Source organism: Sturnira hondurensis, unplaced genomic scaffold (genome assembly GCF_014824575.4).
Source record: "Sturnira hondurensis isolate 20B ecotype Veracruz unplaced genomic scaffold, ASM1482457v3 Scaffold0009733, whole genome shotgun sequence".
Lineage (NCBI taxonomy): Eukaryota > Metazoa > Chordata > Mammalia > Chiroptera > Phyllostomidae > Sturnira > Sturnira hondurensis.
The window spans coordinates 245,403-266,452 of NW_028082364.1; the positions used below are offsets into that span (position 1 = coordinate 245,403).

The window sequence follows — 21,050 nt, forward strand, 5'->3', positions numbered from 1 at the left end:
ATGAAAGTCACAATATGTATAGTGACTATATCAATAATTAGTTCATATCATTGTATTCCAGTAGTCCCTCCCCTTATCCAGTTTTCCTTCTGCAGTGTGTTACCGGTGATCGACTGTGGTCCAAGAATGTTACACGGAAAATTCCAGAAATAAACAATACGGTAAAAAACTGACGAGTCTGAAACGGCGTGCCGCTCTGGGCAGTGTGACGACATCTCACATCGTCCCGTTCCGCCCCACCCAGGACGTGAATCACCCCCGCGTCCAGCGTCTCTATGCCGCACACGCTGCTCGAACGTTAGTCACTTAGTAGCTGCCTGGGTTATCAGATCGACTGTCGATCACAGAGCTGGTGTTCAAGTCCCCCTTATTTTACTTAATAACGTCCCGAAAGTGCAAGGTTAGTGGTGCTGGCAATTCACATATGCCGAAGAGAAGCTGTGTTTCCTATAAGCGAAAAGGTGGAAGTTCTCGACTTAATCAGAAAAAAAAAAAATCACAGCCTGATGTTGCTGAAACCTACAGTGAGAAGAGAACCTCTAGCTGTGAAATTGTGAAGGAGGAGAAGAAATTGGTGCTAATTTTGCTGTCATACCGGAAACTGCAGATGTTACAACCACAGCGAGCGGTAACTGCTCAGTTACCATGGAAGAGACATTCGCTTTTGGGGTGACAGACGAGAACAGAAAACCCGCTCCGGCCCATGGCGACGTGTTGCCCCAGAGAGCACTGAGCCTGGAGGAAAGACGCCGGCAAGGGGTCCCTGAAATGGGGGCCCACATTCACACAACTTTTATTACAGTCCATTGCTGTAATTGTTCTATGTTATTATTATTGTTAGTCTCTTACTGAGTCTAATTCATACATTGAACTTGGGGCCTATACCCTGTGGATAAGGGAGGACCACGGCACAGAGCACACTGGATTATTATTGTTAATCAGAGCATCTAGTTCATACCCAGAGGAAGCCTGGCTGAAGCAGAGAACAGACGGCCACCCGCACGGAGCTCTGGGGGCCCTGAGCTGGACCAACAGAGCCTGTGTATGTCCCTGCACCCAGGGCCCGCACCCCTCAGCCATGGATATCAGGACTGGTGTCTGTTTCTTTTCACTGCCTCTTATGTGAGCAAAGAACTCTCTCTTCCATTTTTCTGTGTTTGCAAGTGGAACTCAGGGTCAGGTCGCATCATAGCTGCCCGAATGCTGGTGAATTAGAACTACCCTAAAAGTCTGATTAATTCCCACTTCTGCTTTAACTCCCGCATCTCCTCCGAACGTGGGCTGAGCTGGAGCTCGGTAGGCGGGTTGACACAGGGCCCGCCCTTGGCCTCTGTGCCTTATTCCAACCACAGTTAGATGGTCCTGCAGACACTGAGGTCCTTCCAGGGCCAGGCTATACCAATGTCACTGAGTTTCCAAAGCTGGCAAGTGACATAGATGGGAGCTAGGCCTTCACAAGAGTGCACACTGGTTCTCTGTGGGCGGTTCGGCTGGTACCAGTAATCTTCCCAAGGCAGACCACTCACTGGGGGCTGAGACACTGTCAGGGTGCCTCCCTGTCCTCTTGGGGCTGGCGTCTTTGGTGGCACATCTACGGAGCTTCTGTTGGCTGTATGTAGTCAGGAGAAAATGTCTGAAAATCTGTTTTCTTCTTCTATAGCACTATCGAAAAAAAACTAACTACCTCAATAATTAGCTTTTCTCATTTTTGTTTCATTCGTTCATACTCTTACTGGTTTCTTTTTCACTAAACATTTTTCTGACCCAGGATGGCATGTGGGGCAGGGAGGAGCCTGGTATGATTGGGGAACTGTCTGCCCATCATCGATCCAGCTGACAGGGACCAGGAACGCCTGGCTCAGAGCCCCACCACCACCACCACCACGGATTTCTGACCGGACAGGCTGGAAGCACAGCCCTGGCCTACTCAACCATGGATAAGCGCGCCTCACTTAGACAAAACCCAGTGTGTGAATCGCCAAATCAGTGGAACGCGTGGAAGGGAAAGGGCGATGATCTGGGTACCAGGAGGGCGTGTGACCCACAGTAAATAAAGTCCTTCAGTTAAGAAACTTGAGTGGCACACCGGAGGTTTGGTCTGTATTTTGGGGCGGTCTGGAGAATGGAACCCCCAACTCGCTGAGTGCCAGAGGCAATTGGTGACATTCAGAAATGACAACGAATCATCTCCGGGACTAGAGTGTAAGTCAGTGAAAAAGAGGGATTATTTTCTTTTTTCTTGTGAGTTTGACTTACATTCAACTCTGTGGGGACCCCTAAACTGGGTGAAGGGAATGACAAAGCCACAGGCTTGTGGGAGGTGCTGATACCCTCCTTGGGGGGACCTGGCATCACTGGCAGCCTGCCTAGGCGAGCTCTCGGGCCCAGGTCACAGCACCCCACAGTGCGCCGTGGCCAGGCTTCTGGGGAGCCGACTGCACGAGAGCCTTGGGGGCCCAGCTCAGGAAGGTGGCCTGGAAGGGTGGGTGATCACTGGGGCTCTCCTAATTGCTGGTCAACCAGTTACTCAGCTTCTTTGACACAGGTTACTCCTCTGTACCATGAGGGCAACGAGAACGGCAGTTTCATGGCTGGATGGTGGGGACGCAAAGGATCGCACAGGTAAAAGCTCTGGCTACAGCGTCAGGACAGGCCACTGCCCAAATGCTGGTTATTTTCACTGCACTGGGATTCCTCCCCTGTGGCAGCCCCGATTCGCCTTACTCCGCTTTTCTCCTTTATCCCGTTCCCGGCTACTGCAAGAGAGAAAGTGGCGACTCCCTCCTTTGTCCACCACCTTCTGGGCCGGCTGGGCCTCACGGGGCACAAGCCAGAAATGAGGGCGAGGGGGGCAGATTTCAGTCTTTTCCAACGTTTTACTGTTTCCTCTCTCTCCACTGCCAGGGAGTGGTTCCTACCAACTCATCTCCTACGTTCTCCTTCCATGGAACCAGTAAAACTGACCTCAGTCGTGACGGAAAGAGGTTCAATGGTGTTTCCATTGCGGAAAAGATGAAAGCACAGGGTGATCCCACGGGAGACATGTCCACTACCACGGCTGCCCCTTGAACGTGGGTTTGAACTGCGCAAGTCCAGTTACACACAGATTTGTTTTTTCACTAAATGCCTGGACTGTTTTCTACCCAAGGTTGGGAGTCCGCAGTTGTGAAGGGCCAACTCTATACCCTTGATCTACACGATTTTATACAGGGGACTTGAGCATCTGAGGATGTGGGTATCTGTGGGGAGTCCGAGAACCAATCCCCCGTGGATACTGAGGGACAATTTAAGTCTTGGGGGGGGTCAAATGTTACAGATTTTTGACTGTGCGAGGGTCAGCACCCCTAAGGCCCATGTTGTTCAAGGGCCCACAAACTTTCCATAAGTCAATTCGGAGAGAGTTTCCACAAGGTCAGCACGAGTCCTTCCTGATTCTGTCCTTCATGCTGTACGACATCAGATGGAAAAGACCCCTGAAATACTATGTTTTGTCTTCTTAACTTGCAGCCTTGGAAGGCTTTAGATGCTTAAAGAAGGCCTTTCTGGGGAAAGGGTGTTGCGCTCCCTTCTCTCTCCCTGACGCTCTCGGAAGAATTTATTAAGTCAACATGACATGCCCTCACTTAGTTCCTATTTATTTGATTGTCAAGATTGTTTATGGTGCCTACGCTGTGGTTACAGAGAAGTATGCTAAAATGTCGACGTGCGGTTGAGATTTGGAAGGTTCTGGGGTGGGAGGGGAGCTCCTTTAAATGGAGATGTCAGTTCTGGCCAAATTCAGAATGGCTCACCGTTAAGATGGATGGTTCCAGAGCTATGTGCCTCTGCTGGAAATTAAAAACCCATGGAATAACTGATTATGATTAATTTTAAGTACTTAGCCACGTGAAGGCAAATGAGTGTGCCTTTGAAACAAAGCTATTGATCTAGCTTTGTTTGGAATTGAGAAGATAAACTAATCAGATCCTGTAGGCTCTTTGCCATGATGGAGAACGGAAACTCTTTTTTCCATCACAGGTTTGTGAGCCTCAAGTCTGAGAGACGGAGGTTACCTGGGTACCCACTTTTTTGAGGAGTCCAGTGTTGTCCTGGACAGGGCTTTACCAGGGTGGGGCATGGGTGAGAGGCACTGAGGGAAGGGGAAGAGAGACCACGTGGAGAGCCCCCCCCCTTATGAAATATATAAAATAAACTGCTTCGTAACGTTAAGGAAACAGACTCAGAGAGGGTGAGTCGTTTGGCCAAAGTCCCACACCCCGGTGTGTCTGACTGCAAAGCCGAAGTTCCCTGTCCCCAGACAGCCTTCCTGGGGAGGCAAGACACCGCCAAGCCTAGGAGAGGGAGCTAAGCTGCAGGCTGCTGGGGGCCTCCCAGTGGCTTCGTGGCAGCTGGTGACTTCCCTTTCCCGGTTTCTTCCCAAGGAATTTTCTCATCCTTCCCGAGAATAGGGTGGCAATCGCCTCGCAGCCCTTTCCTTCGCAGCCCCTGCCTTTTTTTTGTAGGCAGGGAAAATCGTGCCCACCCCTCTCGGCTCCAGCCTCTTGATAAGAGAAATCCTAGGTTACTAAATTTGGGCTGGCCTCCTCTCCCCGGCAGATGTGCATTTGTTGGCAGTTCCGGGGTCAGAGTTTGGGTGAGGAGAGACCATCCATCTGAGGAATGACAACCTGACCTCCCTGGCTGTGGGGCCTGCCTTTTCTGTGCTGGGAATCCTTGGCTATCATCAGATTTCCAGCAGCTTGCAGCCTCAGCAACCCCTCTCGCTTCCCGTGATTCCTCTTGGAATCACCTTTCTCTTCGTGCAGCGTGGGGAGGATCCCTCCAACCCGGCGCTACTGTCTGCGGGGCCAGGTGGAAAGGAAGCCCTCCTACTTCTCCTTTTACATGTAAAGGGGCATTTGTTTATTTGTTTGACATTTACTCACTCTTCTGGAAGTCAGAGATATGGGACCTGGTGACTACGTGATTTTTTATTTTCAGGGGGATGCTCAATAAATCCCACACCTATCGCTCACTGGATGGAACTCTACCGTCAGAATCATTTTTAGACCCACGCAATCACAGCACTAGGAGAGAAGTTACCCCCAAGACATAGAAGCCAACCCCTTCGTGTTCCAAATGAGAAAACTTCAGCTCCGAGCGTGGAAGGGACTTGCCCAAGGTCACGCAGCTAATTAGGAGCTGAGTCAGGACTGAACCCGAGTCTCCTGATACAAGGGCTGCCCCGCTGACTCCCCTCCTCTCCAGCTTCCCTGCCCCCTTGCCCCCACCGGGGGCGGCTAGAAGTGTAGCTTAGGGTGAGATCAATCCGAATGTTTTCTTACACAATTCAACTTTAGTTTGAATGACCCCAAAGATGACTCCTAGCTGACTTTCCCCCTGGAATTCAGGTGTCCTTAGCTAGACCTGTTTGAAAACCCCCCCGCACACGGAGAAGCAGCCCCCTGATGGGGTCTATGAAGTGGGATCCTGGGGAGGGGTCCGCTTCCTCTCATCCTGCCCCACCCCCACCACTGGGAGGTTATTGCTTAAAGTTGGGATTGCAACCTGAAGTGAGAGCCAGAAGGAACACAGTGACTGGACTTAGCCTGACTGGCTGGCACCCCCCAGTCCTGTGCCAAGGTCCCTTTCTCATGCTGGGTGATTCCCTACTGACCCCTGGTGCTGCCACTGTCCCTGGTCTCCCAGACCTGAGCCCTGCCTCCTGCAGGGCCGCAGGCAGACAGACCCCTCCGCTGAGTGCGCAGGCAGGTGCTGGGGGGCTACTCTGGTCCATCTGTTTTGCCCAGCAACACGCGCTGTGAGAGCACCGGGGTGGGGAGAAAGGGCTCAACTGAGACTTCATCAGCAGAAGCCCCAGTTTGCGGGAGGTGAGAAATTACACTTCGCTGCCTGCAAACACTTTGGCCAAGGTGAGTGAGCTGGAGGCGTCCCTCCGGTCCCCAGTTTTCGTAGCACTGCAGCAGCAGACCCAGAAACGCACCGGCACGGAACCCCCTGCACACGCACTCCCCCTCTCGCCTCCTCACGCGGGCACGCACACACGCTCACCAGGCAGCGACCGCAAAATCAACTCACAGGATCTCCAGATCGCGCAGCGCTCGGAAGGCTCCATCTTCAATGCAGCTGATGTGGTTGTTGTCCAGTTGCCTGTGGAAAAGCAAGGGGAGAGCGTGAAGGTGGAGCGGGGGCAGCGCCGCGGAGCGGCGGGCCGGCCGGGCGTCCCCGGTCACTGGAGCGCCGGTCCCTCCACCCCTTGCAGGCTCTGCTCGTCCCCGCCAGGAGCTCCCGCAGAGCCAGCCTGTCTGCCACGCTGCTCCGTCTCTCCTCTCTGACTGTCTGAGAGAACTACACAGACGAGCGCACCAAACGCTGCCAGGTCTCAGTAAATATTAATTGCGCATTTTTTTTTTAGGCAGAAGGGAGTAATTTCATTACATTAGGGCATCCAATCCATTACGAGCTCTTACCGTCATGTCACTGAAACAATTTCATTAAGCTAAAGGCCTGTAAATCATTGGAGGTCACTGCGCTGCCCTCGGAGACCTCCCAGCATGCTTTCTTCCCTTTCCCCCCCGCGCCAGACTCCCTTTACTGGAAGTTGCAGTCTTCCGACACAGTGCTACATCTCAAGGCTTGATCTGCCCAAGAGCGGCGAGGGTGCATGGGGAATATACCAATTCCAAATTAGACTCAACTAATCTAATTTTATAGTCTTTTTATTATTCTAAGCACCACATGTCTGTGGTGGTTTGATGCCTCTGTGCTTTGCTAGGGGGCCCATCTGGCAGGTCATTCTCCTGAAGCTTTTTCTGGCTAAATACAGATTCCCTCAAACTGCACCAACCACCATCAACATTAAAGAAATCCACTGACAGGAGCCTTCCTGATCGGGGGTGGGGGGAGGGATTTGGTTATTGCCTTAAAGATGCACCTCTTACATCTAAATTGGGGAGAATTAGAGGCACCTATTGCAGAACTCCGTTTTTATTCCCCTTCCCGTCTTCTGAGCATGAAAATAATGTCCTTGGGAAAGATGCCTTGACTAGTACACAGTCGAGTTGGGGACAGAGGCATTTCCATGGAGAGATAACAAATGGAGGCTGTTATCTTCAGATCAAAATACATCTGCTGTGTAAGTCAGGATGTTTCCCAGGACCGCATCCCAACTTAAAGGTCGTAGATTATACACGCCTCATTTGATTTCTAAAAAAGATGTTACACGGAAAACGGTTATGATTTTGCATTGTGTGTGCAGAACACAGCCTGGTCTTTGCGGGGTGTGGGGGGGCGCGGCTGGCTGAAGGAAGTGGCTGTATCAGAAAACTTCCTCATTGACTCTTTTTTCCTTTCCTTTGTCTCAGGAAAAAAAAAAAATCAGCCCCTTTCAGGTGAAGAGGCCTCCTGGCGCTGGAATTTTCGTTTGTAACTTGCGCTAACCTGTCTCGAGACCACTCCCTGCAAAACGTGTCGGAGTGCCACTGGATAACCCTCACGGAGTGCTTCACCGTCGGCTAACAGCAGAACTAAAATTAAAGTGCTATTGTCACTGAAAAGTGTGCGGACGCAGGGTTGTGTGAAAGGACAGGAGTGAGCTATGTGCAGGGAGACAGATCAGTGAGTGTCTCACACAGACAGGCTCTGATGCGGTGTTAGGAGCGGGATCCTTTCAATAGATGCTCACGGTGCAAGACACTAGACAATTGAAATGGAAAAGTAAACAGGAAACGGGCATCTCAGGAAGCAGAAGCACCGTAGGCTCACGAGCTCTGGGCGCGGAGTTCACAGTGCCTGCAGATGCCTCCTCTCTTGGAGTCTCTGAGTCCCCCCATCGCTAATTCTCCGGCACCCTCTCCTGCCGTGATCGCTGAGTGTCCTTTCCATAGGTGCCCCGGGAGTGTGGGGCCGCCGATTCCCTGCGGAGGTCTACAAAGGGGCCTAGGAATGCTGTCCCGCTTCCAGACTTGTCATCAGTTTAAGGGCCGATGCATCAAGGACCCTTGCCCCACGCCACGGCCACCAAACCTTACCAAGCAGACATCAGCGGGGCCGGCTTTTGGCTCAGAGAAATCGTTCCATGAACATGCTGAATTCGGCAAAAACGGCACCATCCTCTTAAGTAGAAAAGTCTCTAAATCATCAGATTGGGAAGTCCGGGGTAGTGTGTAGAGACGGTGGTTTGTGAGCCTGCTTTTGTGCAGACATGTTAAAGAGGTCCCTGCCACTTAGAATATTGTTTATTTGATGGATATGTGAAGGGTTTTCTGTTATTTTCTCTTTTCGAGAGCACTAGAAACCAAACAGGACCCTCCAAATGTGTAGAATTTTACATGGAACGTATGCAATCTGCAGGGGAGAAGAGAAACTCACAGAAACAAGAGAACAAAAATGAAGTGGTAGGAAGAGATTATGAAAGATGCAGGGGAAGGAGATGTGGAAAAGATAAGAAAATCCACTGCTCAGTGTCCTGCCGTGGCGGGGCCGAAGAGTCTGAGAGAGGACCCAGCCACCGCAGGGCCAGGGGCAGGGGTGTCTGGTGCATCATCGATTACGTGATGCGTGATGTTTAAATATTTTCCGTGGGCGGCACAAGTTGACGCCTCGTTGTTTATCAGTTACAGGAAAACTGAGCTTCAGTATAAGCATCTCTGTGGGTGCATTTCATAGGCCAATTTAGAACACACAAAGTGTATCAAAATGTAAAATATTTACATGTTTAAGTGTGCTTTTCTGGAGGACAGTTATGTATTATGACCTAGATGGTCTCCTTTCCTTCCAACTACAGACAAACTGCACTCCGGCCTCAGACGGCACACTCATTCCCAAGATACACGGAGCATTACGTGAGTCTTCAGGGCCCCCCAGGGCCCAGGAGGGTCCCGCTAGGCAGACAAAAACCCAAGTTACTTCACTTCCCAGCGAGTGTATGAAATCATGGCACTAGGCATCTGAGTGTTTGTAAAAAAGCTCATCGGCTGCCGGCCATCAATCCTTTTATTTCCCGCAAATAAGCGAACATATTTTTTTGGACTATAAGATGCACCCCCAAATTTGGGAGGAAAAGGGGGAGGTAAGTCTTATAGTCTGAATGTAGCTTTATATTTACATTGGTGAAATATTATGTTATTTATGTTATTAAATATTTTACCATATCTTTTGTTTAAAAATTTTTTTTTTCTATTTTCCTCCTCTAAAACCTAGGTGCAGCTTATGGTCTGAAAAATGCAGTAGGTCCCTAAAACAAAGTGAATTTGCACTTGGTTCAGACTAGGGTTCTTTTCTTTCTCAAGTGCATCTCAGACACACAGAACTTGGTCCTGAAGCACGGGGCGGCGAGGTGGGGTAAAGGCAAGGCCAGTGTTTCTGTGAGGAAGTTGGGAGCAAAGCCCTGCTGAACACTCAGAACCTCCTGGAGCGACGGCCAGAGCGTGTGACACAGCAGTGTGTTTCTGGGGGGGGTGGGATGGGGGCCACTGATGTCACTGTGTGCTCTAAGCTCCGGGTCAAAGGTCTGCATCTTTTCAAAGATCCTCTCCCAAATCAACCAAAAACAGCCCCCAGCCACTTCACATGGAACGCTGTTACTCACGGGGCCAGCTCAAGGGAACTTGGGGAACGGGCACAGGACCCCCAGCTGTTTTAGGAGGCCTGATGACGCTCTTTCTGTTTCCCCTTGGCAATGAGAAGTGCATTTCACATGGTTCCTGACTCCTTTCTTCTCAACGCACAAAATAGCCCACGCCAGTGGCTGGCACAGTGCTGGGGATGGCGCAGCTGGTCCCGGGTGTCTGCGGAGTGAGCCCTTCCATGGGAAGCTGGGTGGGGCTGGGGCCAAACCATATGGCAGAAAGTTCTGAGCCAGGAGCCACGCTCACGGCTGCGACCCTGTGGCCCTACGACCACAAATGCACAATGACCCAGTGTTCCCTCTACGACCATGCAGGGTGCTGTCTTTCTGGCCTAGCCCCGGATGCTGGGGAGCATTTGGGGACATCCCTTACTTGGGATTAAGTAAGATTTCCAGGGGCTCAGGGGGAAGATGAGGAGCAAGAAGGCCGTGGATGGAGGGCAGGCTGGCTACTTTTGGGAGGTAACTTTCATTGTCCTCGGCTTTAGACAAAATACTCGATTTGATTTACACTCTCTTGCCTGTGAATAAGCCCAGAAGCCCCAAATGCTATTAAATTAACTGCTCTAATTTCCCCAGGCAGCTTGGATTTCAGCAAACAATGCGAGTGCTAAAATGATACCCGAGTCCATTTAGAAAGGGATCCTCAGACAAGAGGTAAAGGCAGACTCCCCGAGAGAAGCTTCCTGGCTACTGTATCTTTGTACTCTGAGAATATAAACAAGTCAGAAAGAAAAGCCAGTGTGAGCGAGGACTGAAAATAAACTCTACAAACAGCAGGCAGGGAGAGAGCGCTTTTGTAAGAATTCCCTCGCTGTGCGTGTGATGTTAGCACCGTTCATCTCTTTCAGGCACATTTCAAATCTCATAATTGAGGCAGAATACACTTATTTTGTGGTTCACAAACTTGAAAAATATCTAAATCCTTATTTTAAAGATTTTATTTATCTATTTTTAGAGAAAGGGGAAAGGAGAGGGAAAGAGAGGAAGAGAAACACTGATGTGAGAGAGAAACATAGATCGGTTGCCTGTCAAATATGCCCTGACCAAGGACCAAACCCTGCAACCCAGGCATGTGCCCTGACTGGGTATCGAACTGGCGACCTTTTGCTTTGCAGGAGGACGTCCAACCGAGCCATACCAGTCAGGGCTATAGCAAAACTCTTAAAGATAAGCTTTAAAAAACCTGGTTACAATATTAAGAGCATCTACCTATCTCCCAACCACCAGAAGAGCAGAAAGAAAGAAAGAAAATTCCATGATTCTTTTGATTTCTTTGCATTCCAAAGAAATGCAGAATTCCCAGCTAGTTATTCACATGCAAGCTCTACATACCAGGCACTGCGGTCCAGATGTTCCTTCCCCCCTGCCCCCCGCCCCCCCCCCCCGCAGATGCCCTAGGCCCCCAGGCATCTCGGCCCAGGGAGGGTTAAACTCAGCCTCAGGGTGCTAGGGCTCTGGGCCCCAAATCCAGGGGCAGCGTTTCTCTCCTGGCAGCACCTCCCTGCCGTCCTCCTCATGCTAAACCAGAGAGGTAGCTAAGGTTCAGCACCTTTGCTCATTTCTGAGCAAAACGGTCTACACAAAATAGACGAAGCAAGTGGGAAGACTTCTGCACGGAATTCGAGAGGGGAGCCTTGCTAGAATAGAAATTCAGAGCAAGTTCATGGTCTCGGAATCCAGCAATGAATTAACCCATAACAGCCACTGAGTCTTATTAGATGTTCACACTGTATTAGGTACTTGGGAGAGAGAGAGAATGAAGTGTAAGACAGCCTCTGAAAATATCTGGAAGGTTTACCACCTATAGTTTTTACATCTCCAAGAGCTTAAAAGGTGTCAGCTAACCCTAAAAACTAAACCAATTTGGCTTTGTTTTTGACGAAATATGTATGTTCATACACATACATATTTGAAGTGTACTTCTTTTTCTACACCAAGGAGAAACAAAATGTTACAGTATTTAAAAATATATGTATCTGGGGGAAGTCCTGCTTTCTTTTTAAAAGGAGCCAGAAGACAAAACATGAAGTAGCCTTGACATGCTGCTTCTTTTCTCCCCCATTATCCAATCGTCCTTTAAGCAGAAAACAAGAAACCGGCTAGCAATTCTGAAGTTGTTTTCTTTATGGAGGTTTAACATTCTAAAAAAATAAATCATCATTGAAGAACAAATTACAGAAGCATTTGCTGCTGCTAACTGGGGTCTTCAAAAGAAAAAAGAAACAAAACTCAAGGTTATTTTCACTAGCGAAAGGAAAAAAAAATGATGTTCAAAAGAAATGCATGCACTTCACATAATTGAGTCCTGGTCACACTTTGTAGGCAAATCAAACACTTGATCTGAGCCACAGTCTGCTAATGAATTGTCACTAAGTCTCATCATTAAGGAGCTACTGTGATTCCCCATTAAAATGACATCGCGAACGAGCACAAAAAGAGGTGAATGTATTATTTCGCATGTTTTGTACACTTGCCCACCAGACCCTGGGATCCATGCATATAGATATGTTTGCTGACCCATGAATTATTTATGAAGCCACCAAGATCCCTGTCCATAGAAGTGATGGCTTTATGCCTATTTTTCCTACATAATGATCACATGTGATCTCACCTTACATATGCATGTAATTGCAAACGAGTATTGTAAGTAAGTGACTGCTGACTGCCACAATTTAATGTACCCGGAATGTACCAGTCGCATTTACAGATTCACTCAGGTAATCAAGGGATGGTTAGTGTTCTAAAGGCTTCCACTGACCGAACCTACTTCATCGAGAACAGAGTCCTGGGTTACTTCAACTCTCGGGTCAGGACGTCCTGCCTTGGCGTAGTTAAAAACGGAAGCAGGAGTCTATTTCCACAAGCGTCGTCCCGCACACTGTGCCGCCCGGCTCCTGTGATACCTTTGCTTAGTATGGATCCTGTTACTGCTCCACACCTGCAGCTTCTCAGCAGGAGGGTGACGGCGCCCACTCCCATCGACGCTCTTGAAAGTGAGCTCTGCCACGTGCAAACACAGATGATGGATTGGCACCGAAGAGGCGTGCCAGAACTTGGAGAAGAGAGGGGTGCTTTACACATCCCTGTGAAATAGCAGTGCCTCCACTTCTGTGTTTACGTCATTTCTGGTTTTTTTGGAGACTTGGCAAACGGACTCATGCCGGAAAATGCAGGGGCAGAATCCCTGTGAACCTAGTCAGCGTGAAGGAGAGTCGCGGGGAAGAAGCTGAGGCTCCCATTTAATTGAGATGAGTTTCCGCTGGAAACCAAGTTCTTACATTTCTAGAAAAGTAAAGACACCAACAACCAAACCAAACCAACCAAACAAAAAGCAAATCAAAGGAAAACAGTCCATTTTCACGATGAGAGAGTTTCATTTGTTCCCCACCAACTTTTAGACCAAGGGACCAACAAAACTTGGTTATCGTTCACAAAAGGTCTCAAGGCTTGCTTGCCTTAAAAATCCATTTCTTTTCTTGTGTCGATATGTTATTAGGACCAAAGGGCTATGCACCTGGGACATCCAACTTGCCAGTTTGTCTGGAACTTTCCCCATTTTAGCATTGGAGCCTCCTGGGACACTCATCAGTCCCGGGCCAACTGTGGTGCTTGTTCACTCCTCACACCCCTCGCGCCGACCCCGCTGGAAATCGATTCTCAGTGCATCACCCCTTCCTCAGTGTCCCCACACCTTGAAATGAGTCACAAACTCGGTGTGCAGTCATGTCTGGTCCCAAAGGCTCCTCACGTCTCCACTGTAAGAGGGACGAGCTATCCTTTTGCAAACACACCCATGACTAGGCTGGTGGGAGCCCCAAACGTAGCTGAAATGTTCTAGTGTGCATTCCCCACTTTCCTCACTGGGAACGAACATGTCTTTGTAAGAAGTACTGTGTTTTACTCTGAAGCCTTGACGATGTCATGAATACTCAAGAGGCCAAACAAATAAAAGGCTGTCTCCATAGCAATTGGGGCAGGTTTCTGGTTTCCCTAGTTACACTCTTGAGTGATAACCACCTGGGGTTCCTCCCTGGCACCGAGAGGAGTGAGAGAGACACAGGGAAGATGAAACGTGCTTTCGTAAATGGGCCTGAAAGTTATCTCCCATGTCTCTGCTTTTTACTTTCTTTCTTTTTTTTTTTAACCAACCAGCACAAACTGTAGTAAGTTTATAAAATTTCTCACACTCATGGAGGTTTCAGAAATTTCCCCTCTGGGACTAGAGATAAACTAGCCCAGCCATGTGAGGGTGACCACGGAGCAGCAGCTGGAGCAGAGACTTCCCTCCTAGGCTGACGCAGCTGCAGGCATTGGAGCCCAGGCAGGCGGAGGGCTCGTTTCCATTCACACGCGGGACCGTAAGCCGCAGGCACTGCACTGGGTTGAAGTCACGGCTCTCTCCCTGACGGTGCACGGACAATGTGTCCCAGGAAGGCACGACGGCCCCCCAACGCTGCAAAGAGCTCTGTTCGCCTTTACAAGCACCGCACAGATCTCATACAGAGATGGCCGGCTTTCTGGAACAGACTCACATTTCCAACCCAAACTAACCTTTCGGAGGCTCTCAATGTTTGCTGCCCAGTTTGTAAAACGGAAGACTACACCCCTATAAATGTGTAGACATGTGAACACAGTGATTCGCAACTGCCCCTGTGGTCCTGGAGGCAGATCATTGAGTCGGGGGTCATTTTCAAGTCTTAAGGTTTTGGGCTCGCTCAGGACCAACGGTTACTCCTTTCTCCTTTCCTGTTTCTCCCTTTGGGGTCGGGAGTGCGCTGTGCGTGCCCCAACACGGTGGTTTGCAGACACAGGTTGGCAGCCGAGAGCCGTCTCGCCCGAATGAGTATCCCCGAACCTCATCCGTACCTGATTTTGATGCTCTTTAGATGCCACTTTGGACTTGGGACTTTTATGTGGATGCTGGACTGAGTCTGGATCTGTTGGGATGGACTGAGCGTATTTGTGTGTGAGAAGAACACGAATGGAGGTCGGGTAGGGGCTGGGTACTACAGGATAAATGTTTGTGTCACCCCTGAATTTACATGTTGAAACCTGTCCCCCAAGGCGATCGTGTTAGGAGGTGGGGGTACATGTGGGAGGTCACCAGGCCATGAAGGCCCAGTCCCCATGAATGGGATTAGAAAAGAGGCCCCTTCACTGTGATGTGGCCGTGAGAAGACAGCCCTCTGGGAATCAGGCCCCCAGCAGACACAGAGTCCGCCAGTGCCTTGATCTTGGACTTTGCAGGCTCCAGAACTTTGAGAAATGAATCCCTGCTGCATACAAGCTACCTAGTCTCTGGTATTTTGCCACAGCAGGCTGAGTGAACTAAGACGCCCTCCAGGGCCCCGCGTCTCAGTTTCTTCCCCCGTGAGATGAAGGTAATAACACTTAACCCGAAAGGAAGTTCTAAGTACGAAAGTAATGAAATGTATGCACTCTGAAAATGTGTTTGTGGCATTACTTAATTTTCTTTGCTTTGCAATAAAAAATATTAAATGCAGGAATTCATCTTACATAATCTCTAAATTCTCTTTCAGCTTGGAAGCTATGTGGCCTGAGGTCAATTTCTTACGAGATTCTCAAGAAAAAGTTCCTGTTCATCTTACTTAGATCTTTCTGTGGTTTGAGACTATCTCTTTATCCCTTCTTCTCCTGTTCCAGACCAAAGAATCTATTACTTGCGGTATTCAATGAGTGCTGTCTGAACTGAGGGCAGCAGTCCTGACTCACGTGCTTTTTGTACTTCTCCAGCGGATATGACACTGAAATATGAGAAGCCACCAGAAACCTACACGAAATACAAATTTCCCTCTTACGGAGAGGATGCTGTTCACGGGCCCATATTCGCAATTCCCACTGCAGAATGTAACCTCATTCCTTGGTGGTCGTTTTCAATTAATTACCACTCAGGCCACGTCCCGAGCACCTAGACCAGTCAAGTGCCAGACTATCATCTACCTGTGGTGTATAATTTCTTTATCCTAATGCTCCTTAACCGGTCCATAAATCCTCGGGACTCCCTACATTATAAATGGCAACAACACAATCCCAGTAATGACTGCAGGTACTATCTATTTACTACTTTTAGGTCATGTGTTGAGCTGAGCACCTTCAGTGGTGGTGGCTCCCAAGAACATGACCCCTGTTTTACAGAAAAGGCATGTGAGGCCCTGAGGGCTCTGTGTCTCAGCTCCACGCCGAGGCCTGTCACACACGGGGAATGCAGGCCAGGCTGCGTGTCGGTGAACAGCCCGGACCCCTCAGCAGGGTGCTGCCCAACACCCCTCTACACGACACATGGACGCATCGAGTACTTACACGTTTTCGTGCCTCACTCACACTGGCCAGTCCTGCCCCCTCCTTTGTCTGGGGACTCCCTTCCCCGCCAGCAAGTCCCTCCTCAGGGGCCATACCTTCTATGACACCTTCCCGCACAGACTCAGACAAAGTGAACTCCTCTCTGGAAACCCGCCTGGCCCTTTGGCCATCCCTCCGTGAAAGCACTTATTTCCCAGCCGTGGGACTAGTCCCAAACAAAGGAGGAAACCGAGGCTCAGAGAGGTTGTGTAGCATCATCAAGGGAACTCAGCAACACAGCAGAGAGTCAGGCTCGAATGGTGTTCCTGGTCCGGGAGCCTGGGGGCTCACCCACCTTGTTATCCCAGCTGCCTCCGACTCTCCGGGTGCAAAGAGGGGCACACTCTCTCTGACTGCATCATGGTCTAGCTCAGTTATCTGAGGCCGGGAAGAAGCTGGTGGAGAAAGTCAAGGTTTTTGTCTTGGCATTCACCACTGGGACCTCATTGCTTTCACTGGCTAGCAGGCATTCTTACCCAGGAGGTGGCAGGTGAGGGCTGCACGCTCCACAGTGTCCCCCCACTGTCCCCTGTGTCCTCCATCAGATTCCCTGGTGTTCCTGGGACATTCGACTTTCCCAGGATCGTTGGGGGAAGCTGACTGATTTGAGTTGCAGTGGCTCAGATGATGGGCAGGCACCTGCTCCGCCCCCCAAGGAGGCGACTGGTCACCCACTGGACATGAAGGGTGGCCCTCTCACCGAGCTGGACCACACAGTGCGTTCCTGAGCAGGCGAGAAACGCGCCCAGGGAAACGGCTCTTTCCTCCAGGCAAGTGGCAAATAGCACGGATTTTATCACTCCTTCCCAGGCGTGGCCTTCCCCTGTGGTGACACAGGCCTGTCTTCCAAAAGTCCAAGCCACGGCTCCCGAAGCAACTGGGCAGCCCAAAGAAGGTCACACACCAGGATGTGCAGGGTCAGTGGCCATTAGCAAGGCGTCACTCAAAGGTATCTTTGTGGTAGCAGAAGCCGATTAAAATGTGTCTTATAAGCTCAGCATAAGGGGGATATCAAGGTCCTTGTAATTAGCTGCTGGACAAAGCCCATCAAAACTCAGCACATGGGCAGCGCCGAAAACTTCATTCGGCTCACACGCAGAGGGGAAATACCCCTGAAAAAGGCCAGCTTCTTTTTCTATACTATGATTTCTAATGAATAATGAATGCCCGGACTCTTTGGCAAGAGAAGAGCCCGGGGCGAGGTCGGCCCTGCTCCCACCTGCACTCGCCCCATAGTGCCTGGCACACGGGAGGTATTCTGTGCAGACCCTGGGGGGGTCACAGTGAGGAGCCTCACACCCACGAGGGTGGCTACACCTTCCCGAAACACTGGTGGGGGGTCAAACGGGGCAGTGGCTGTGGAAAATGATGTGGTTCCCACCCGTGCACCATGGAGCACATAGATGACCCCACAGCTGCACCGTGAGGGACAGACCCGAGAGAGCCGATACGGGCGCACAAACAAAACTCGCCCACGAATGTCCACAGCACCGTTACTCTTCGTAGCCGAAGGCAGAAGTGACCCAGATGTCCATCAGCGGATGGGTGGGTGGACGAACACATTGTGGGGTACACCTAACGTGGAGTATTATTCTGCCCCCAAAAGGGGTGAAATGCCGACACGTGCTCCAACGAGAAGGAACCTTGAAGACTAAGTGAAAGGGCCCCTTGTACGAAAATTTTTAAAATTCTTGAAAATTTTCTTTTCAAGAGGGTCCTTTCAGGCACGAAAGGACACCTCTTGTATCAGCCGACTTACGTGAACGGTCCAGGTCCTCTTTGGAAACAGAAGGTAGGTTAGAAGTCGCCAGGGAGTAAAGGGGGAATGGGGAATGACTTCTTAAGGATAAGGCGTTTCCCTTTTTTTTTTAATAGATGAAAATGGCAGTTGCACAACACTGTGAATACACTAAGTGCCACTGAATGGTGCACTTTAAAATGGCTAATTCTGTGACCTCGATTTTACCTAAAAAAACAAAGGGGAGCTCACTCTTTCTGTGACAAGGAGGACCTTTAGGAGAGAGGCACATTGTGAGGGTGGCTTTCCTGAGAGGACAGCACAAAGAAAGGCAGGGAAGCCCTGGCCGATCCCCCACTGGGCACCCTCAGGCTGCAAACCCCAGTCTGTCTGGTGGGAAAAGCTGTTTCTTGGCATTGGAAGAGCAACAAGAATGAAGGAGAGAAACTGGGCAGAATCCAACGCACCTACTTTTGGGGACTATTTATAGCAAGTTTTAAAACTCTCCGAGCTTGCTTTGGGGAAACCACCAATCACTCCACACTCAGGCAAAAATAAAATTGGTTTAAGCAAAGAGGAGGAAGTCGGCAAAACTGACGGAAGGCGGGGAAAATCACCTGCTCGACTCCCAAGTCAAATATAAAATGTTGTGGGATTAGCCACTCTTTTCTAAAAATCGTTTTTTATTTTTCAATTCCAGTTGACACACAGTATTCTATCAGTTTCAGGTGTACACCCCAGTGATGAGACACTATGTAACTTACTATGGAACGCCCCGATAAACCTTCTGTATTTTCCATGCCCCTGCTCGCCCCTCTCCTCTCCGTGGGTAGCACACAGGTGACTCCGTAGATTGCATCTGCATTTCAGAACCTGACTTCCTCATTTACCTTTCGCCTTTCCTCAGGTTGGTTCTTGGGTTTCCCTGTCGGTGAAGGCTCAGACAGAGGCCTGGCCTTAACCCTAGGGGCAGTGAAAGGCATCTGACAAGCCATGCATCCCTGCCTGGGCCTCCCAGGGGCAAGGCTGCTGGGGAAGAACCAGTTGAAAATGCAGGGGGCGGGGGGGTGGGGTGGGGCATCAGTTTCCCTACTGCTTAGCTCCGAGTTCTCACAGTGTCATAGGATCACTGGGAGCAGGCACATTGGTCTCTCGGAGCTGACTAAATCCAAAACGGCCGGATGAAGCCAGAAGAACAAAATAGAGAAAGGGCCCCACGGAGCCGGGCCCCACCTGGGGACAAGGTTAGGGGTCAGTTCTAGCAACACGCCTCCACGTCTGGAGCCACGGCTTCTGGCTCGTGGGTGCGGCTGCTGCGACAAGCCTGAAGTCAGCTTCCGATTCCTCCTCTGCTTCCAGAACAGGGAAAGAAACACAGGGAGCTCAGGGCAGCACTGAGGGTAAGCACCATGCTGGGGAAAAAGAAACGAGTGCTTCTCTTTTCCCCGTTTGCCAGTAGGAGCGGTTTATCTGAGACAGTGTGGTTTAGTGGAAAAAATAAAAAGTTTGCTCGGGAATCAAGTGACAAGGTGGGCCGGCGCCTCCCTTCTCTGTTCTAAAACCGCCCCCTCAGTACAACGAAGGTGTGAAACAGGTGATTTCTCCTGTTCGTCGCCCCTGCCCTCGGTCTCCCCTCGGGGTTGCGGAGCTTCGGTCCTGCCCCCGTCCCCACAGGTCGGGCTTCTCTTCTGGCTGTTACAGGCGCTGGCCCAGGAGACAGAATTTATTTTCAAGGCAGCATATTGAGAACATAAATAGGAGTTTCTACCTGTCGAGAACAGTGAGGATGCCGATGTTCTAATGCATTGTAGGTTTAAACAATAAGTTCCCTAAAATGCAAGTATGAATGAAATGTGGCATTAACTTCTGCCAAACTGTTTCACAAGAAATGTCCCATATGCAGAACCCTCGGCTGTGCCTGTCAGGTAGAGATTCATGGAGCATTTCTTTTAACGAAAATTATGTTTATCGATTTGAGAGAGAGAGAGAGAGAGGAAGATAGAGAGAGAAGCATCAATGTAACACGAAAAAATTGACAGTTGCTTCCTGACTGTCAATTTCAGGTCCTGACCTAGGACCAAACCCACAACGTTGGCATGTGCCTTGACCTGGGATTGAACCCGAAACCCTTTGGCACCTGGGACCAGGCTCCAACCAACTGAGCCAGCAGCCAGGGCTCGCACAACATTTCTCGGGTAAGACCAGCCCAGCTCTCGGGAGCCTCTGGGTGGTTAGGGGTTAGAACGTGGGTCGGGGTCCAGCAGCTCTGGCTCCCCCAGGCTGTGTCTCTGAGCTTGGCCTCGTCTCTGAGCTGTCTCCTCTTCCTGGTCAGAAACGGCGCCTCTCTCCCTCCTGTTAGTCTCGGAGATGACTTGCCAAAAGCATTCAGTAGTTTTTTACAGGGGCCTCAGGAAGCTACAGCTAGATAGCCACTGAGAATGGGCATGTGGGGAGCAGGGCCACTCTGGGCCAAGATCCACCACTGACATACCTTAGCAATGCCCCCCCCCCCCGCCCCTTCAGAGACAACCTTCGGACTTGAACTACTCGTTCTGGCAAGCCCAGCCTTGTTTTATACCCCAGCTAGAGGTCAGTTCTCCCAGGGCCCTTGGTTTGGGAAACGCACGGCACTTGGAGGTTGGACCCAAGGGGGGAAAATGCTCATGTCCAGGTCAACAGTGTCATTTTCTGCCTCCAGAGGGTCCCCTGACCTCTGTGCACGGAGGGCCCTGGAGCGACCCCCTTGCTGGATGGGCGTCCAGAGCCTTCTCAAGCCTGCGCCTGACGAAACGAGTGTGTGTTCTTACACTTTCTCAAGCTCCCTAATTCAATTTTTTTCCCTTAAAAATTTTCTTTTCAAATTTGCCCACTCAAGGTTTCCATTTTCCTCCTAAGTCCCTCACATCCATCCGTTCCTGGCCTCGGCAGAGGACACAAAGCATGCACACCCCAATATCCTGGGGCACAGAGGCTTGGAGTTTGCACATGACATGTGTCCGGGGGTGACCGCTGCTGCCCAAAGTGGTCTCCCAGCCGAGCACAGACTCGGCCTGGGGTGGGGTGAGCCCGGGACTCCGGCCACCCCGAACAGTGCCACCTGCCAGGCTCCAAGATTGAGAAGTCGGGACCCACGTGGGCGGAGGAGAGGGTTGGCCAGGCAGAGCTAACATTTCCCTTGGGAGTGATGGATAGCCACTTTGGAACAATTTCCTGAGCGGACTTTCCCTTCGGTCAGCACGGCGGTGGGCGTGGGGGGGTCTCTGTCCATCGCAATGTCTCTGCGAACCCCTCCGAGACGAGCACATCCCCAGAACTGTGTCT

General features: G+C 50.4%; 1 protein-coding gene across 2 annotated transcripts in view; it reads right to left on the bottom strand.

The window, feature by feature from the left end:
* SLIT3 (slit guidance ligand 3) overlaps positions 1-21,050 on the bottom strand; it is a 529,219-nt gene that overhangs the window by 127,837 nt on the left and 380,332 nt on the right. For both annotated transcript variants that reach the window (XM_037057739.1, XM_037057738.1), the window contains exon 6: positions 6,079-6,150. In XM_037057739.1, coding sequence (XP_036913634.1) covers positions 6,079-6,150 — 72 coding nt within the window. The remainder of the gene's footprint in view (positions 1-6,078; positions 6,151-21,050) is intronic.